Raw genomic sequence first — 20378 nt, forward strand, 5'->3', positions numbered from 1 at the left:
AGTCAGTGAGTTGTTCATACCTAGTAGCATTGTAGTAAGCCTTCTTTTTGTTATATCTAAGTTTATTGTCATCCTTAATGTTTGACATTCACAATTAATCACAAAACAATACAGTCAGCCAATTTTTGCTAAGAGTTCTGAGGAAAGGTCACTGGACCCGAAACGTTAACTCTGATTTTTTTTTTCTTCACAGATGCTGCTAGACCTGTGGAGCTTTTCCAGTAGCTTCTATTTTTGTTCAGTGTTTTATAAAGGTTTTGCATCTCTCCCTTTATTTGCTTAGTAACTTTACTTGTCAAGTCAAGGGCCCTTAATAAGTATTAATAGGTTTTGCAATTTGTCTTGCTGCTTTCAAAGATTTGTATGCAGACATTCTCTTGATTCCCTATAAGATTGTACCATCTATTTTCTACAGTCTGTCCTCATTCCTTGTACAGACGCTGCAGAACTCAGTTTTTCCAAAACTTTGTTTTTATGTCTTCATTGTTTTTGAGTTGGAAACATAATAGTCAAGAGGTTAAAATAAAACAAAACAAAACAAAGAACTGCAGCTGCTGGAAATTTGAAACAAAAACAAAAATTGCTGGAGAAACTCAACAGGTCTGCAAGAAAGCAAAGTTAATGTTTCGAGTCTGCTGATTCTTCAGCACGAATAATTACCAGATGCGAAACATTAACTCTATTTTCTTCCCACAGGTGCTGCCAAACCTACTGAATTTTTGTAATCAAGGAAGTTCTCTTGTATGAGTTTAAGGAAATCATCCACTTCTTTTCCTATATATTTCCTCAGCCAATATTAGGTCAATTAAAGTCAGTTAACACCATAGTGAACTTTGCCTGCTGTGTCCTTTTTCCAGTATTTGATGACCTTTGATGCACGTGATTGAGAGCCATGTGTATTTCATGTGTAATGTTCAAAATGAAAAAATCCACCTTTTGTTGCATTCTAGAATTTTCACAGGATCTACAAGACTTGATGGAAATGCTATTGGTATGTGATGACTATTAATATTTTTAATATTTACGTGTCACTTTACTCAATTGGCACATTAGCTAACAAATTGTAGTTATTTTTGATTTGCAGTTGATTTCGTACGCTGGCTTTGTGCTGTTTCCATGGATGAGTTAGCCTCACCAACACATCCACGAATGTTCAGTCTACAAAAGATAGTTGAGATATCTTATTACAACATGGGGAGAATAAGGCTACAATGGTCCAGAATATGGGAGGTCATTGGAGACCATTTCAATAAGGTAATTTCCTGAAAGTAATTTGATCGATCATGAGCTTATTTTAGGTCTGCTTATTTACTAATCCAAATGAAGAAATATTTTAGGATGTTTACATAATTATTTACTACTTGTGGTTTCTGAGCTCAAATATTGATGCGAAATATTCACGTTTTAAATTATATTTGAGCATGGTCATTTTTTTGCATAGATTTTTGAACGCCAGTGTTTATACAATCAGAAACAGCTACTGCTGGTCTTTACGCTTCACATTTATAAATGGTGTCGAGGGGAAGCTTTGGCTGCTTACTGTGTCTTACGTTCCCTGCCCAGAGTAACCTGCTGATTCCCTAATAATACTTGATATTTAATTTTAAGACTTTTTAGGTTTAATTAAAGTAACCAATATTGAAAATTGAATTTTATTTAAAGTTTTTTGTTCCTCAGAGCTTTTGACCTTTTTGTCACCTGGCCAGTCACACTTGCCTGTGGTCATTCATAACATACTTTTTTCTGTTACGTCCCCCATTGAGACCTGTAATTTTTAAAGAGATAATTGATCTTGCAATTATAAAAGAACAGAAGAGCTAGGAGCAGGTGTAGGCATTTTAACCCCTCGAGTCTGCTCCACTATTTAATACGATCATGGCTGACCTCATTTTAGCCTCATTCCCTTTTACAGCCTATTCTCCTTAACCCTTAAACCCATTACTCTTGAAAAATTTGTCTATCACCTTAAATTTAGTCAATGTCCTGACATTCACAGCAGTCTATGGTAGTGAATTCCACAGATTCATAACTGAAAGAATAACGTCAATTTTAGGCCTACAGCTGTTCATAGAATTCTAGCTGTGATCTGACTAATGGTTTGTGTAGTTTTAGCAAAACTTCTGTACTCTTGTACTCCATTCTCTTTGAAATAAAGGCTACCATTCCGTTTGTTTTACTATTGCTCACTGCTTTTAAATGCTGTCTTTTTGCAATTCATGGACAAGGTCTCCCAAATCCCCCTGTTCAGTAGCTTTTTGATTTTCTATTTATAGTAAGGCAATTTACCATCATCGCCACCACTCAACTTTAGCCCCAGAATTTTTTCTTTTCCTTTTCCTACTGCTGCGTTCTGCCATACATCGTAATCTACCCTCTAGTGAACAGTTCTCCTCTACCCTGGTCCATTACCTTCATCGTTTAACTTTCAGTTGAGTTCGTTTGCAGTGTTACAATAGACTGTTTAATCAGATTAAAATATTCCATGTCATCACTGAAATGCAAATTTATTTTGTTCAACATATTTAATTTTCTCATATGGGTTTATAATGTTTAGTTGATGAAATCAAACCTCTCAATAGACTTTGATTAAAGTGAATTTTTTTATAGTGTAATGAATTTTGTATTGCCTGTCTGTTATTAGGTTGGCTGTAATCCCAATGAAGATGTTGCCATTTTTGCAGTAGACTCTCTGAGGCAGTTATCAATGAAATTCTTAGAGAAAGGAGAACTTGCTAACTTCAGGTTTCAGAAGGATTTCTTGAGACCATTTGAACACATAATGAAAAAGAACAGGTAAATTTACAAGCAAACAAGATCTTTTTAAAAAATAGAGTTTCCTTACTGTAGTCAAATTTCAATTTCATCCAGAAATTCTATAGGAACTATTGTAAAAGATAGGCAGTAGTAAAAATGTCTCCTGTTTGAAAAGTCCAGTGTTACATATTTTTATTTGCTGTATAATTTCTAAATAATTTAACAAGCAAGACAAATTGTTGAGGATGGTATTTTTCTTATGATATTTGTATACAAAAATCGTGCTCACGTTCTGTAATTTTCAGCAAAGGTGTTTTAGATTATGTATTTGGGAATCGTTTTGTAAAAAATAGGGTAGATATTTAGGTTAGTTTAAATAATTTACAGTTCAAGCAATTTATATAAGAATGTATATTCATCATACGCATGTTGACTTTACAGCTATTTATGTTATGTGCATTCATTTGTATTCTTAAACTTTTTCTTTTAAACCTGAAGATCACCAACAATCCGAGATATGGTGGTTCGGTGTATAGCTCAGATGGTTAACTCACAGGCTGGCAATATTCGTTCTGGGTGGAAGAATATTTTCTCTGTCTTTCACCTGGCAGCCTCCGATCAAGATGAAAGTATCGTGGAACTAGCATTTCAAACCACGGGACACATTGTCAGTGAGTATATTTTCAGTATAATGCAGTGTATGAAATTTTGAAAGTGTGATTCATTTAACCATGATTTTTTTTAAAAATAAATTCTGACCCCCTCAATCTAAAGTTAAAGTTAAAATGGACAAGAGTGCATACCTTTTTTTGACCTGCGCTATTGTAAAGGAGAACCATCTAGGATAAAGACTTATTGTTTACCTCTCACAGTCTTGTACCTTGTCTAATAGCAACGTAATTTTCTATGCCCTTTCCATGAAAACAAAGTATCATGGAAAGTTTATGTTGGGTGAATGAAGTCACTTTTATCTAAGATCTAGACCTTGATGCACATCGTGTTGATCCCAGTTTGACCAGAGTACAACTTCACTTTTGAAGTGTATCCCTCATTTACTGCATACTGCTGATACCTGTTACAGCTGTGCAACTTGTTCTTTAAATCTAGGGAATAGCAATGCAGAGAGTTGATGCAAATATTAATCTTAATGAAAATCTGACTTCAGCGATAAACTCATTATAGAACATAAAATTACTTGTATGACGTGATAGTTTTTGATTGTTCATCAGTAATTCTTTGTAGTTGAATATTCAGCAAACAATTCAGTAAATGTGTTTGTATTTCTTATCAGCAGTATTGGACCAATTTAAACAGTCCAACTCTTCACTTTTGAACTCTTTGCTTCTGTTCATCACTTCTTTTAGTATCTTAACTCATGGGAATCTCCAATTGTTGTTGCCATATTTTGGGAATTGCTGATGTAGTGGTCATGTTGCTAGACTAAAATTTAAAGGACCATACTAATGTTCTAGAGGCATAGTTTCAGATCCCTCCATTGCACCTATTGGAATTTAAACTCAATTAATCAATCTAGAATGTAAGGCTGATAATCATGACCGTTACAAATATCACCAATCACTATTCTAGTTCTGTCACGTATTTTATGAAATCTGCTATCCTTGTCCAATAGTGCATACTTGTGACTCCAGATCCTCAGTAATGTGATTGACTTGAAACTGCTGCCCCCCTAGTATGCCAGTACGGTTGGGGATGAGCAGCAAATGCTGGGCTTGTCGGTGCTACCCAAATTCCATGAAAGAACAAAAGACACAATTGTATAATAAAAGAACCATTTAGGAAAAAATTGCTTACAATATATATCTATATAACCCAATATAATTATTAGCTTGTGTTGATTTCATACCTTTCCAAATCCCTGTGTCCACATATGTAACTTGTCACGTTGTAATTTCCCCAGCCGCAAGTTGCTCTCATTTCTGATCTTTGCAACAAAACCCTCTCGTTACAGTCACGTCCATTTCTGTACTTTACAAATCGTTCTAGGTTTTGGTTAAAGTATAGTACAAGAATGGAATATGTACTTGAAAATAGGATCTTAGGCTCTTACATTTGTCTGTGGGCCCCGATCTAAGTATGCCGTATCTTTTAACTCCATGCTTTGCCTGAGGCCTGCAATCAGATTGAACTCTATGCAGTCGGATTTTTCTTTCTTTTTGAAATGGAAATTCTCATCTTTTGAAATGTAAAATTTGAAATTCATTGTTATGTGCCATTATGAAATGCCATTAAATGAAATGTTTAATCTAAAAATTATAGTTTAATTGTTAATAAAGCTTCAGGGATCTTGTCTTAAAGCAAATTTAATTTGGGATAGTAACAGACAATTAGTAACCAGGATTTAAAATTTGACCTCGTTCACAAAGTAAACTCAGAAGGCTACCAATGGAGAATACATTACAAATAGGATGGATTATCACTGTAGTCTTCTCCAAGTAATAAACAATGTAGGCTTCAGCTGTGTATCATAAAGTCCAATCATAAATCAGATTTAATGAGAAGCTAAGCAAAACTTTAAATAAAACTTAGATTTTACTCAACTCAGTTCCTTCTTAAGAATACAACTGTTCAAAGTTCAAGTAGATCGCAAGGGAACAGATTACAGCAGATATTTATGGGGTAGAAGTTATATCTTGCCCTTGGAATACATCAATGTATTGATGTTCCTCAGTTAGTTAACTGCCTTCTGAGGTAGTAGGTACTTTAGTAATTTTGATATTCTAACTTCTCTTTACTTTAAAATTCAAACTTGGACTGGTGAAGTGCATCTCAACAGCCCAGATAATAAAGGTAGTGCTCAAGTGAATTGATTTGGTTGATATAATAGCGAAAAATGTGATGGATAAATATGAAATGGAAAAATATCTGTAAAGCAGAAGTTAAATACAAGTCAAGTGCAACCAGTATGGAGATAAAAAATATATTCAGAGGTGTGACGTTCTGGCACTGTCTTGCAAGAAAGCAAATATTTTCAAATGTGCATAGTTGTTTGATACAACATTGTATTGCTAATATGATGAAAGCATGCCTGCAAATTGTTTTGCAGAGCTAGTTGTTAAAATGCATTTCATGTCTGATGATTAGAATCAAAGGAGACTGGTAATTAATATCCTCTGTGAATGGAGGGTGATAGACATTGTGACATTTTGTTTTGCAGATGAGCTAACGTTAAGCCATGATGATTGGGTTTATTGAATTAGTTGACACATTTTGAAGATTAAGAAAAGTTTATACAAGCTGTTTCTGTTGATATATTCAATGTTACTTTTAATCCTCAGAACAAACAACAGAAAACTGTTGTTTTCTTTGCAAGTGTAATCAAACTTTTAATTCACAATGATTAAGCTTTAGTCAATATTGACTGTTTAGATCTTAACGTGGGTTTCCAATCAAAAATATCACTTGTTAATTCAAAATTCTGTTAATAATGAGTTTTAATATACTTCATCTTTACAAATTTTATCTTTTGAAATTATTTTCACAGTGAATGTATTTGCAAAGTATTTTCCAGCAACAATAGATTCCTTTCAAGATGCAGTGAAATGTTTGTCAGAATTTGCCTGCAATGCTGCTTTTCCTGATACAAGTATGGAAGCAATCCGCCTCATTCGTCATTGTGCAAAATATGTTTCAGAGAAACCACAGGTGAAACATTGGTTACTATATATGTAGATCTTTTATATATTTCTGGTGGAAATGTTGAAACATAATCTATTGAAAATTGCAATATGATGTAACTAATCATGTGAAAATATTCAACATTGCATCAGTGAGTTCGCAGTAGTTATTCCATCTTTTTTATTAGATCCCAACTAAGGAAGATGGTGTGGATTTCGGGACTAATTTGGAGAGGGAAGTGGGAATAGAATAGTATCGTTGAAAAGATATTCTTTCACATTACCATTTTTCAATGTGTTTGGAGAGCAAAGTTTCCCAAACATTGTTCAGGATTGGTGTTTTCACAAGTAAATTTATTTTAATTTCAAAATATATTACAGGCATTCAAAGAATACACCAGTGATGATATGAATGTAGCTGCTGAAGATAGAGTTTGGGTGAGAGGATGGTTTCCGATTCTGTTCGAGCTGTCATGCATAATTAACAGATGCAAATTAGATGTAAGAACTCGGTAAGAATCTGTCTTCCCTGAGTAATGAAGCAGTATTTTCAACAGTGCTGTGTGCAATGAAATAATGAAGTCGATAGCATATATTTTTCATTTCAATGTTTTATAGCTATTTACATGTTTTATTGTGGATTTTTGTTTTTTGTATACCTAGCTTGTAAACTGCTTTGTGTATTTTAATCAATTTTAACTTTCCCCATGACTTCAATTGTCAATATTGATTACCATTTTAAATCATATTATTACAAAGAATAAAAATCAAACAGCAGAAGTAATGTTAACCAAAGTGGTTTTGAATTATACCAGTATTTGAAAAGTTGGGCCTTTTTCTCTGTTTCAGAATGTTTTGCTGTCCTGCCTCAGAACTGTTCTTGTTCAGCTGAGGTATTGGAGGCCATGTAATACAGAATTGGAATCTCACAAACTTAATATAAACATTAGCCAACTGAAGCTGCTTTCGTAGTTGTGCTGGTGGAATGTGCTGTTGCTTCTTGAAATTGTTGGTCTTGGGCACCTTCCAGATTCTGTGTGGATACTGTCCACATAGACTTTGTTTAAAACTGGCAGCCCAGTTTTTGTTTAATGAGTGCAGCATGTTTTTTTACTGGGGTTTTTGCCACCTCTACAAGGGAGGGGTTTGTGTCTTTTTAAGTACAGATCAATTACATAGGTTTTGGAAAATTAAGGTCAAGTTTAGTACTCGGGCTTATTTGTTCGGAAGCATTGTGACCTGTTTAAGCTGTCAGTAAATGTATAGGTTAATGTTCATTTTGAATCCGTGTTAAAAGATACCTTATGAAAAGTATTCAGTACATAATAAATACTTTTATTTACGATAATGTTTGTTTGGGATTCGGTTAAATATTAAATGTAGACCTGATATTATACCATGATCCACTTGCACTATTTCAAAGGGCCGGAGACATTGCAGCGGTATTATCTCTGGACAAGTAATCCAGAGTCTAGGTAATGTTCTGGGGACTTGAGCTCAAATCTCACTTCCGTATGATGGTGAAATTTGGGCTCAGTAAAAATTTGGCATTTAAAGCTTAACAATAACCGTGAAACAACTATTGATTTGTTATTAAAACAAAATTCTAGTTAATCTGTGTCCATTAGACAAAAACTGCTGCTCTTACCTACTGTGGTCTACATATGCCTCCAGACCCGCAGCAATTGGCTTAACTGCCCCCAACAAGTCATTCAGTTGTATTAATTTCTTGAAGGCCTCAAAAACAAAAATGAAACTGGGCATTTCACCTGAGTCAACCTTAGTGCTGGAAATGATAAACTCAGCCCTGTCATTCCTACAAAGTCTTTCTTAAAGATATCAGGGGACTAGAGCCAAAGTTTGAGAGCTACCTCACATACTAGAAAGAGTGAATTGCCCTAGGTATCCACAGCTTGTCTCTGGACCCCATGAGGACTGATGCCATTAGAAAAAAAAAAGCTGGGGTGAGGAAACCTCCTGTTGATTTCCTCCATGTACCCTCACCCCCTTCGCCATCCATGCCGTCACTGCACCCCCGTGTTGAAACACTACTTGGAGGAAACACTGAGAATGTACTGAGAGAGATTGCAGTGTCTCTCATCAAGAATGACTGCACATCACTATTACTGCTTGAGCCGATTGATTTCCAAAGGTGCTAGGCTGGGTTGCTGACAAACGAGGGTAGAATGTACGTGACCTTGTCTTCCCCAGTCTGCTTCCCACAGTGGCATCTGTCCACAAAAATACTGGTAATAGTGACACTACACAGTAGTTGTGGAGGTGAATTCCCATCTTCCCATTGAAGATTACCCTCCATTGTGTGATCTGGTACTCAGACCCTGTTTACTGCAGTAATGAAGACTGGCCTAGCCATATCATATGAATGGATTAAAAAATATTTTCCTTTACAAAATACTCAAATTGGACAGGGAGGTTGTTTGATTTGGAAGGGTGGTGATCTGAGGCTATTAAACAATAAGCCAATGGCTATTAGCACCATCAGTATTATAGCTTTTTTGTAGATTCTGCTGCATTGTTCTTGCATGACATACGGGATGCACAACTAATTTTATTGCCATATATGATGATCGCTCTCTAGTTAAGGTCTCTTACACAGATAGAAGGATATTGCTGAGAAATATTCAGGATTGGCATGATGCAACCTGTTGTTTTATCCTGCTGCAGGGGATTAACTGTGATGTTTGAAATAATGAAAACTTATGGTCATACTTTTGAGAAGCACTGGTGGCAAGATCTCTTCAGGATTGTTTTCAGGATCTTTGACAATATGAAACTTCCAGAACAGCAGACTGAGGTAAGGAGTTGCAGTTACTCCTGAGTGTAATGAAACTGAGCTGCACAAGATATTAGATCAGATGATTAAATGTATTCATTTTACAATGGTGATCTATAGGGATAACCATTAATAGGCAGGTACAATGCAACAAGTACAGCGAGATATTATAGTTGTGGGCGACTGTTTGAAGTTCGAGTTACAATATTAACATCAGAACACTTCTTTATTTTTCAGAAAGCTGAGTGGATGACCACCACTTGTAACCATGCACTTTATGCTATTTGTGACGTATTCACGCAGTACTTTGAAGTACTCAATGACATCCTCTTGGATGATATATTTGCACAGTTATATTGGTGTGTACAGCAAGGTAAGGTTGAGAGAAATGTTTTAACAAGTACAAGCAATGCAGTTTTTGCTACCTTCCCTGCTCAGATTTTGTTTTAAATGAACAAATATATGTTAAGATTTTATATAATACACAGTAATACAGCACAGCACAGGAACAGGCCGTTCGGCTCACCAAGTCTGCGCCAATTCCCAGTCCCTATTTAGACAAGCTACTTACTACCCATGTGCACTTTCTGTCCCTCAGTTTGCCTCACTTCATTCTGACTGATTAAGATGGCCATGAAGTTGGTGAAATTTTGCAGGTGACCATCCATAAGACCATAAGACATAGGAGTGGAAGTAAGCCCATTCGGCCCATCAAGTCCACTCCGCCATTTAAATCATGGCTAGAACATAGAACATTACAGCACAGTACAGGCCCTTCGGCCCTTGACGTTGTGCCGACCTGTCATAGCGATCTGAAGCCCATTTAACCGACATTATTCCATGTACGTCCATATACTTGTCCAATGATGACTTAAATGTACTTAAAGTTGGCTACCTCTGACATCTGTCCGATATCTTTCACCCCTCAATTTAAAGCTATGCCCCCTCGTGCTCGCCATCACCATCCTAGGAAAAAGGCTCTCCCTATCCACCCTATCTAACCCTTTGATTATTTTATATGTTTCAATTAAGTCACCTCTCAACCTTCTTCTCTCTAATGAAAACAGCCTCAAGTCCCTCAGCTTTTCCTCGTAAGACCTTCCCTCCATACCAGGCAACATCCTAGTAAATCTCCTCTGCACCCTTTCCAAAGCTTCCACATCCTCCTTATAATGTGGTGACTAGAACTGTACGCAATACTCCAAGTGCGGCCGTGCAAGAGTTTTGTGCAACTGCAGCATAACCTCTTGGTTCCAGAACTCGATCGCTCTATTAATAAAAGCTAAAACACTGTATGCCTTCTTAACAGCCCTGTCAACCTGGGTGGCAACTTTCAAGGATCTGTGTACATGGACACCAAGATCTCTCTGCTCATCTACACCACCAAGAATCTTACCATTAGCCCAGTACTTTGCCTTCTGGTTACTCCTGCCAAAGTGCATCACCTCACACTTGTCTGCATTAAACTCCATTTGCCACCTCTCAGACCAGCTCTGCAGCTTATCTATGTCTCTCTGCAACCTACAGCATCCTTCGTCACTATCCACAACTCCACTGACCTTAGTGTTGTCTGCAAACTTACTAACCCATCCTTCTACGCCCTCATCCAGGTCACTTATAAAAATGACAAACAGCAGTGGACCCAACACCGACCCTTGCGGTACACCACTAGTAACTGGTCTCCAGGATGAACATTTCCCATCAACTACCACCCTCTGTCGTCTTTCAGCAAGCTAATTTCCGATCCAAACTGCTATATCTCCCACAATCCCATTCCTCCACATTTTGTACAATAGCCTGCTGTGGGGATCCTTATCGAATGCCGTGCTGAAATCCACATACACCACATCAACCAGTTTACTTGCATCGACCTGTTGGGTCACCTTCTCAAAGAACTCAATAAGATTTGTGAGACACGGCCTACCCTTCACAAAACTGAGCTGACTATCCCTAATCAATTTATTCTTTTCTAGATGATTATAAATCCTATCCCTTATAACCTTTTCCAACACTTTACCAACAACTGAGGTAAGGCTCACTGGTCTATAATTACCAGGGTTGTCTCTACTCCCCTTCTTGAACAGGGGAACCACATTTGCTATCCTCCAGTCGTCTGGCACTATTCCTGTAGACAATGACGAGTTAAAGATCAATGCCAAAGGCTCGGCAATCTCCTCCCTGGCTTCCCAGAGGATCCGAGGATAAATCCCATCCAGCCCAGGTGACTTATCTCTCTTCACACTCTGTAGGATTTCTAATACCTCTTCCTTGTGAACCTCAATCCCACCTAGTCTAGTAGCCTCTATCTCAGTACTGTCGAAAAATATTCATTTAGTGCTTCCCCTATCTCCTCTGACTCCATACGCAACTTCCCACTACTATCCTTGATGGGCATTTCAACTCCACTTCCCTGCGCTCTCCCTGTAGCCCTTGATTCCTTCTGAGATCACGAATTTGTAGATCTCTGCCTTGAAGGCATCCAACGTCCCAGCCTCCACTGCACTCCGTGACAATGAATTCCACAAGCCCTCCACTCTCTGGCTGAAGAAATGTCGTCTCATTTCAATTTTAAATTTACTCCCTCTAATTTTAAGGCTGTGCCCACGGGTCCTAGTCTCTCTGTCTAACGGAAACAACTTCCTAGTGTCCACCCCTTCTAAGCCATACATTATCTTGTAAGTTTCTATTAGATCTCCCCTCAATCTTCTAAACTCTAATGAGTACAATCCCAGGATCCTTAGCCGTTCATCATACGTTAAATCTACCATTCCAAGGATCATCCGTATGGATCTCCGCTGGACACACCCCAGGGCCAGTGTGTCCTTCCTCAGTTGTGGGGCCCAAAATTGGTCACAGTATTCTAAATGGGGCCTAACTAGAGCTTTATAAAGCTTCAGAAGCACATCGCTGCTTTTATATTCCAACCCTCTTGAGATAAACGAAAACATTACATTCACTTTCTTAATCACAGACTCTACCTGCAAGTTAACCTTTAGAGAATCCTGGACCAACACTCCCAGATCCCTTTGTACTTCTGCTTTATGAATTTTCTCACCATTTAGAAAATAGTCCATGCCTGTATTCTTTTCTTCCAAAGTGCAAAACCTCGCATTTGCTCACATTGAATTTCATCAGCCATTTCCGAGACCACTCATCCAGCCTGTAGGTGAGATGCATTATGCCTCGTGGAAAATAAATTCTTGGGTTGAAGCCTGAATTTACACAGCAACTATGTTGTCAGTTCACAATGTTATCACTTGGACCAAAGCTAAAACAGTAATGTTAATTCAGAGTCAGTACCTAATGTTGCTTTGTAATGAATCAATATGAAACTTCCTGTTTCCTGTGCTTTTTTGTAGAGGTACTCAAATTGCCTTAAAACTCAGCTGTATTATTAAATTGCTGAGAAGTCTTTTATTAATAGTAGCATGTTTTTCCCCCCTCAGATAATGAACAGCTAGCTCGATCTGGTACTAATTGTCTGGAGAATGTTGTCATTCTCAATGGGGAAAAGTTTTTGCCAGAAACTTGGGACAAAACGTGCAACTGTATGTTGGACATCTTCAAGACTACAATTCCTCATGCGTAAGATGGAAAAAAAAATTCCTTTAATTTTTATTCACAAAGCAATATGTGATAAATTTTATAGTAAAACTTTCAAAATTAATAACGCATTTGTAACATACCACTGCTTAAAGGTTCCAAACAATATTAGGTTCCTATGATATTTTAGTAAAAGAAAATGTACTAGTACAGTCTCAAGTGTCGGAAACCGTTAAATGTTGGGCTTTACAGATTTCACTGTTTCTCTGCAATTTACTGTCCTTTCCACTTCTGAATAAGTCAGTGTAATGGATATATGTCTTCAAGGCGAAGATTGATAAATTCTCGATCTCTCAAGGAATTAAGGGTTACGGGGAGAGTGCAGGGAAGTGGAGTTGAAATGCCCATCAGCCATGATTAAATGGCAGAGTGGACTCGATGGGCCGAAAAGCCTTACTTCCACTCCTATGTCTTATGGTCTTACATATTGTTCAGGAGCATCAGTCTCCATCAGCTAGTTCATGCGGATGTTATAGCCTAGTAGTATTGTCATTGGACTGTAAATGTAGAGACCCAGATAATGTTCTTAGGGGCAGCTCAGTGTTCACTGCTGTCTCAAAGCACCAGGGACCAGTCTTCAATTCCAGCCTTGGGTGACTGTGTGGAGTTTGCACCGTGCCTGTGTGCATTTCCTCCCACAGTCCAAAATGTGCAAGTTAGGTGGATTGGCCATGTTGAATTGCCCATAGTGTCTAGGGATATGCAGGCTAGGTGGATTAGCCATGGGAAATGTGGGGTTGCAGGAAAACAGTCGGGGTGAGTCATCTGAGTGGGATGCTGTTCGGAGGGTCATTGCAGACTTGATAGCTAAATAGCCTCTTTTTGCACTGAAGGGATTCTGTGATTTAACATCACAGAATTGTTATGGTGCAAAAACAGGTAGACCACTTGGCCCATTGGCCTGCGCTGACTCTTCGAATCAGCATCATTACCTCGTGCCAGTGTTCTGCTTTCTTTTCGCACATTATTTGAAATCTATACTGTCTTATTCTCCTACAATAAAAAATGAACTATGGACGCTAGAGATCTGAAACAAACAAAAACAAATTTCTGGAGAAACTCATCAAGTCTGGCTGCATCTATGAAGAGAAAGCAGACTTAGTGTTTCAAATCCACTGACCCTGAAGAAAAGTCACTGTCGAAACATTAGTTCTGTTTCCTTTTACAAGTGGGAACAGCTTCTACCCCTCTATTCTGTCCAACTCATTCATGATTTTAAAAACCTTTATCAAATTTCTCCTGAGCCCTCTAAGCGGAACAGTCCCAACATATTCACTGTGCTGTCATAACCCAAGTTCCTCATTCCTGGAGCCTGTAGCTGTTCACCCTTGATGTAAGCAGTTAGAGTTGGCGCTTTACGCAATCATGGTTGCTTCTCAATGCTGCTATCAGTGTACCTTGGATTGAACTTTTACACTTTCTACTTTTTTTGCATGAAAGTCATGAGCCAGTTTTCCGGTACCTAACCCCAGATGTTTTCGGGTCAGTTATAGAACCATTATCCCCAACTAGCTAAAATCAAGTTACTCAGCCAGGGTGGGGATTGAACCTAATATTGCTTTGATCTGTAGATCAGATCCTCATTGGAATGCCTTATGTGAATTTCATTGTGATAGGACATACAGCCTGCCTGACTACTATCAACTTGTAAACAATTGAAAGGATAATATATATTCGGTAGAGTACAAACTGCACTCAACCAGCCCCTGTTGGCAAAACTCAGAACAAACTCCAGTATAATGTGCAACATTAAATGTGCTGAGCACTTCTGAGTATGATGAGAATTACCCTAAAAACCAGTCATTCATTTAACTTGCTAGATAAACACACAAATGCAGAGAGCTATCCTGCACAGGAGAAAGGAATATGTCCAAGCATTGTGCTTTTTTTCTCTAGCTAAACAAAAGCATGAGGGCAATGTTTCCATGATCATTCTCTCTGGCAGCACCTCAACCGATCAGAGTTGAGGGAGCAGTCAACACCCCTTTTATGCATTTAAGTCATTGCTCCCTTTGAAACATAGGATTCTTGCAACTGTCATGAATGAAAGCAAGAAGTTTTGACCACATGTCTGTTTGTTTCAGTAATATTAAAGTTCTGTACTACCAAAAAAATTTTACTTTGGTGAAATGGTGCAACCCCAACCCGTTGAAGGTGCCAATTGGATTTGATGCGTGCTGCTTGCAGTATAGTCACCTGAGCTTAATGGTTGGTAGAAGCAGGCTGTGAAGTTTTACACAGTTGTAATTTGACCTTAAGCAAATTTGCAAAATTTTCAATGTATTTCCTGATTTAATCCACATTTTGCAAATTGATTTGGGCAAAGTTTATGAATCCTAAATGCTATAATACATTGGAATATCAATACAGTTTCATGGCATGTTTGGATCCAGGTTGATTTCCTCTTCTCTGATTATATGTTGATAGTTTCCACCCAGTTTATTCTGCCAAGTGTGGAAATTCTTGTTGGTGTTGGAGAAGGTTGACCTCCCTAAGAGGATGGGTAAAATGAGGGAGAAAATTAATCTGATAAAGGTTTACATGCATGAGGCTAATACTCTTCAAATAAAGCTTTAAAATATATTTGCAAGACTTCATTTTGTGTTGTTTCCTCCTTTCAAGTCTGTCAGCGTTAAAGCTGGTGTCTGCATTGCCATCTAGGTAGTTTATCTGGATAACTCAGTGTTAAGTATTCGAGTATTAAGAGATAGGGCCTTACTTCTTTGTACAGCTTAGTGTCACACCAGCTAGTTCATTTACCCATTGAACTATTACTGCATCCTATCTCAAATAGGACATATCATTGCTGTTAGAAGTTACTATTTGCCAATAATGCATTACCTGATAGATGTGACATTTTGGCTAACAGTCAATTAATTTCCAGTTTGATCATATCCATTCATTGAATTTAGTAGACAAGTTAAATGGTGGAACATCAATTTGCATTTCACTTTGATTTGGAATTTTGCAGGAATGACAACATTTCTATAGGCAGCAACATTGAGTTTTACTGTAGCATGGCCTTAGAAATATTATGACACAATTGTGAAAATTCCTGTGTTTCATGATTCAGATTTTGTCTAAATTCTGAATTTTACATTTAAATCATATAACATTAATTTGAATAAATAATGCTAAAATGCCAGTTCATATTGTACGTGAGCTAAATAAACAAGTCTATTTCTCTTGTGGGAGCATTGTTTAAAATTTATTTTTCAAGTGCAACAGAATTCATTTTCAATAATTTATGTATTTTAGATTGTTATCATGGCGACCCTCTCACTCTGAAAGTGATTCTTCTTTACATGCTGATGCTGGAGAAAAACAGTTGGTATGCATTTCATTATTTCCTTACTTAACATACTAGTTTGAACTCGGAAAGAGAACGTTGCTGATAACCAATTTTTAAAATATTGACATGGGCTGCAGCTCCCCTTAGCCCCACATCTAGACCTGAAGAAGGGTAACACCCAAAATGTTGCCTTCTCCTTTCCTACAGATGCTGCCTGGCTTGCTGTGTTCTTCCAGCCTCCTGTTTGACTACCTTGGATTCCAGCATCTGCAGTTTTTTGTCTCTTCAAAACTATCTTGGGTGTTTTGATAGTAATGTAAGAAAAAGAACAGGCCCCTGGGCCCACTGTACTGTGCTGAAAGAATGTCAGAGGCTGAGGGGTGACCTTACAGAAGTTTATAAAATCAGAAGGGGCCTGGGTAGTGTGAATAGTCAAGGTCGTTTTCCCAGAGTGGGGGAAGTCCAAAACCAGAGCGCATAGGTTTAAGATGAGAGAGGAAAGATTTAAAAGGAACCTAAGGGGCAATGCTTTTGAAGATGGTGCATGTATGGAATGAGGTGCCAGAGGAAGTGAAGGAGGCTGGTACAATTACAATATTTAAAAGTTACTTGGATGGGTACATGAATAGGAAGAGTTTGAGAGAGATATGTGCCAAATTGGACTAGATTTATTTAGGATATCTGGTCAGCATAGTCAAGTTGGACTGAAGGTTCTGATTCTGTGCTGGTAACTTTGACTCCAAGTAATATTAGACAAATTAATGGGATAATGATACCTGGCCCTGATTGGCTTACACTGCACTACCAGTGGTGATGGTGGAAGTAGGCATATTAGCAATTTTTAAGGCGTATCTTGATGGATGCATGGATGGGAGGCAAATAGAAGGATAGAAATTGTATGGGCAATTAGTATGGGTCGAAACAAGAATTAGGAGTTGGCACAGGCTTGATGGGCCAAAGGGCCATCATTGTTCTTTGTTCTGCTAACATGACATCCCTATTCACAAAAGGAGGAAAAATTAGCCTAACATCTATTGTTGGAGAAGCATTGGAATCAATTATTAAGAAAATCATAATTTCATCAAAAAGATGGTTTCATTAAAAGGGAATTATGTCTGAATAATACATGAAAATTTTTTGAGGAAATGTCAACCAGAGTGAATGGACGGGAAACCAGTGCATATGTTATATTTGGACTTCCAGAAGGTGTTTCACAGTACCTCTCAAAACTAAGTCATAAAGTAACATCCCATGTTTTTGGAGGTAGGATATTGGCATGGATAGAGAATTGGCTGATGGGCAGGAAATAGTGAGGGGAGGTGATAAGGAGTTCTTTTACATGCTGGTGACCTGCTAATAGGGTTCCACAAGGATCAGTGCAGGGACTGCAACTGTTTACATTCATAACTTGCAGGAAGGAAGCGCATGTACTATAGCCAGATTTGTAGATTTCATAAAAATAAATGGCAAGCCAGGTGTCAGAGGGATGCAGACAGTTTACAGAGAGATAATGTTACTTGGGCAAAAATCTGGCAAAGGGAATGTTACGTGGGAAAATGTGAAGTTCCTCATTTTGGAAGGGAGAACAAAAGAACGGTACGTTAATTAAATTGAGCAAAAGTGCCGAAAGCTGCAACATAAGGGATTTGGGGGGTAATTGTGCACAGTGTACCAAGCACAAAGCTAGCTCAGGCGCAGCAAGTAATCAAAAGACTAAAGGAATATTAGCCCTGATTTCAAGGGTTGACGTATAAGAGCAGGAAAGTCTTTCTTCTTCTGTTCAAGGTGCTGCTGTGACCGCATCTGGAATACTGAGAGGAGTGTGGCCCTCTTATTCAAGGAGAGGTGTAATTTTATTGGAGGCAGTTCAGAGAAGATTCACACGGATGATCCCTAGTGTGGAGGGATGTTTATAAGCAAAGGCTAAACAGGTTGGGTCTCTACTCACTGGAGTTTAGAAGAATGAAAAGCGATCTCTTTGAAGTATGGATGATTTTCAGAGGCTTTACAGGATAAATGCTGAGAGGATGTTTCACCTCATGGGAGAGTCCAGGACCAGAGAGCAGAGTCTGAGTTAAGGGGCACCAATTTAAGACTGAGGTGAAGAGAAATTTATTCTCTCTCAAAGTTGGTGCTTATTTCCACAGAGAGCTGTGGGGGCAGAATCTTTGTATATACTTAAGGCTGAGGTAGATGGTTAACCAGTCAGGGAATCAAGGCCTGTAAGGATAGAGCAGGAGAGTGGACAGGAGGAATTTGTTAGATCAGCCATAATCCAGTTAAATAGCAGAATAGGCTCGAGGGGCCGAAAGGCATATTCCTGTTGCTATTTCTTAGAGACTTATGATCATGCAAACTACTGAAACACCCCATTTACACTCTTTTCTTCATCAGAGTTCATCAACATGCTGTCACTTCACCTTCAGCACCATCAATTTTAGAACTCCATGTTTGAATCCCTGCAACGATGTTTCAACCCTAGCACATTACTGAAATGGATTTCACAGAAGTCACAAATCATATCCATTCTGACTGTGGCAATCATAAATGATCACTCCCTGTCCATAAAATTTGGCATAGTTGGTAGTATCTTCACTCTATGCTTCTCCATCCAAGACCGTATTCACTTGGTTCCATTCCCACCTGTCCAGAGACGTAGAACGAATCACACTTGCTCCAGCTAATAATGTTAAACACTATCATATCTCATGAATCTATTCTTCCTTATACCAGCTGTATCTCACCATCGCCTTACTCAACCCATCTACTAGGTCATCAGGCTCTACCTGATCTCCAGTACTGAGTGAAAAGAAACTTGCTCTGACTGTATGGTAAGACTAAAGCCCATTGCCTTCGGTCTGCCAAAAGGTTTCCTTCCCAAGGCACTGATTCCTTCCCTGTCCTTGGCAACTGTCTTCAGCTGAACTGGATTGTTTGTAACAAAGTATCACACTTGACTTTGAGATTCTGACCTACATATCTGGGCAATCACTGAGACTACCTGTATTCACCTCAAACATAACCTGTTTCCACTCCTACCTGTGCTCACCTCTGGACTTAACTATTCCCATATGGTTCTGGCTGGCCTTGCCTTTTCTAACACCTAAAACTTCAGGTCATCCAAAGAACTACTACAATGTCCTCCAAACGCTCAGTCGTGCCCCATAGTAATTAATCTGCTGCTCAACTGTGCACCTGTGTCACTTGCATCATTTTTAATCATCCTATGCACTCTCCACACAGCCCGCATTGATTTTCTGCAAGGGCTGGTTACAGCAGGCCAAAAGCCCAACTTTTACATATTTCTCCCCTCCCTTGCACTTTTGTTTCTTCTGCTAAAAGGCATATTACCCTTCAAAATGCATTTTTAAAAATGTAAACATTAGGCAACTTCCTTTCTTATTCTATCTGCCTTCCTTCCCCTGATGTTTATCAGAAATTCATACATTTACAGTGGCATGCAATTAGTGCTCACCAATTTTTAGCTCATACATCTGCACGTAGTTAGTTTTTTCAAAATTCACCTTAAGAAAATGCATTCAGTAAGGTTAAATAAAGATGCATTGTTTTATCTCTGACTTTATTTTTCTCTCTTCCCATTTTTCTGGCCTTTCTCCTTTTTACCTCAGCTTAATAAATTTTCTCAAGTTAACAGAAAAAAATCTTCAAGTTCATAATCAGCAAGCATTGTTGATATGTCTGACTGTTCATACAGCTTTTCTGTCTCTCAATGTAACAGAAGTTTTACTTGAACAAAGTTTTTAATTTTTTTTTTCATCCAGCTTTTCTCCAAATAGCTGAAAAATGTTTGATCAAGAAATTAGGAAAAATTATCACGTTAGCAGCCCTGGCTGAGTCTGGGGAAATTGCAGAGGGTCAGGCTGCAAAACGCTCAGGTTCACAGTTATCGGCAGAAATGTCAAGTCCAAGCACAGTTTAAAAAATTGTAACGAAAGCCTTAATGCAAATCACTGTTATAATGAAAAATAAAATTGACAAAAGTGTGTTTATGTTTTTACTTTGCTGGTTGGATCGCAAGATATATCTCGTGAAATATAATATATAACGTGCAATGAGGTCATCTCACAGATAATCAAGATTATTCAAGCATGCAAGTCTCTGTGCTAAACTGTTCAAAAACCATTGCCAGTTGTTTCAGAGAAGATAATTTGTTAATGGTAAAGCTGCTGAAGATCAGCTTATGCAAAAAAAATTATACAAGACCTGAGTAATAGTTATGTATGACATGAAGTAAAACAGTTTCAAATTCAAACGTAATAAATTGAAGCTTGGAGTAATA

At 38.0% G+C, this 20378-nt stretch overlaps 1 protein-coding gene across 4 annotated transcripts in view; it reads left to right on the forward strand.

The window, feature by feature from the left end:
- arfgef1 (ADP-ribosylation factor guanine nucleotide-exchange factor 1 (brefeldin A-inhibited)) overlaps window positions 1–20378 on the forward strand; it is a 168709-nt gene that overhangs the window by 138416 nt on the left and 9915 nt on the right. For all 4 annotated transcript variants that reach the window (XM_048528690.2, XM_048528692.2, XM_048528693.2 and 1 more), the window contains 10 exons: window positions 951–991; window positions 1085–1254; window positions 2642–2793; window positions 3253–3425; window positions 6257–6417; window positions 6771–6901; window positions 9075–9204; window positions 9421–9556; window positions 12630–12768; window positions 16045–16117. In XM_048528690.2, the coding sequence (XP_048384647.1) occupies window positions 951–991; window positions 1085–1254; window positions 2642–2793; window positions 3253–3425; window positions 6257–6417; window positions 6771–6901; window positions 9075–9204; window positions 9421–9556; window positions 12630–12768; window positions 16045–16117 (1306 nt within the window). The remainder of the gene's footprint in view (window positions 1–950; window positions 992–1084; window positions 1255–2641; window positions 2794–3252; window positions 3426–6256; window positions 6418–6770; window positions 6902–9074; window positions 9205–9420; window positions 9557–12629; window positions 12769–16044; window positions 16118–20378) is intronic.

The sequence above is a fragment of the Stegostoma tigrinum genome, chromosome 5, assembly GCF_030684315.1.
Source record: "Stegostoma tigrinum isolate sSteTig4 chromosome 5, sSteTig4.hap1, whole genome shotgun sequence".
Taxonomy (NCBI): Eukaryota; Metazoa; Chordata; class Chondrichthyes; order Orectolobiformes; family Stegostomatidae; genus Stegostoma; species Stegostoma tigrinum.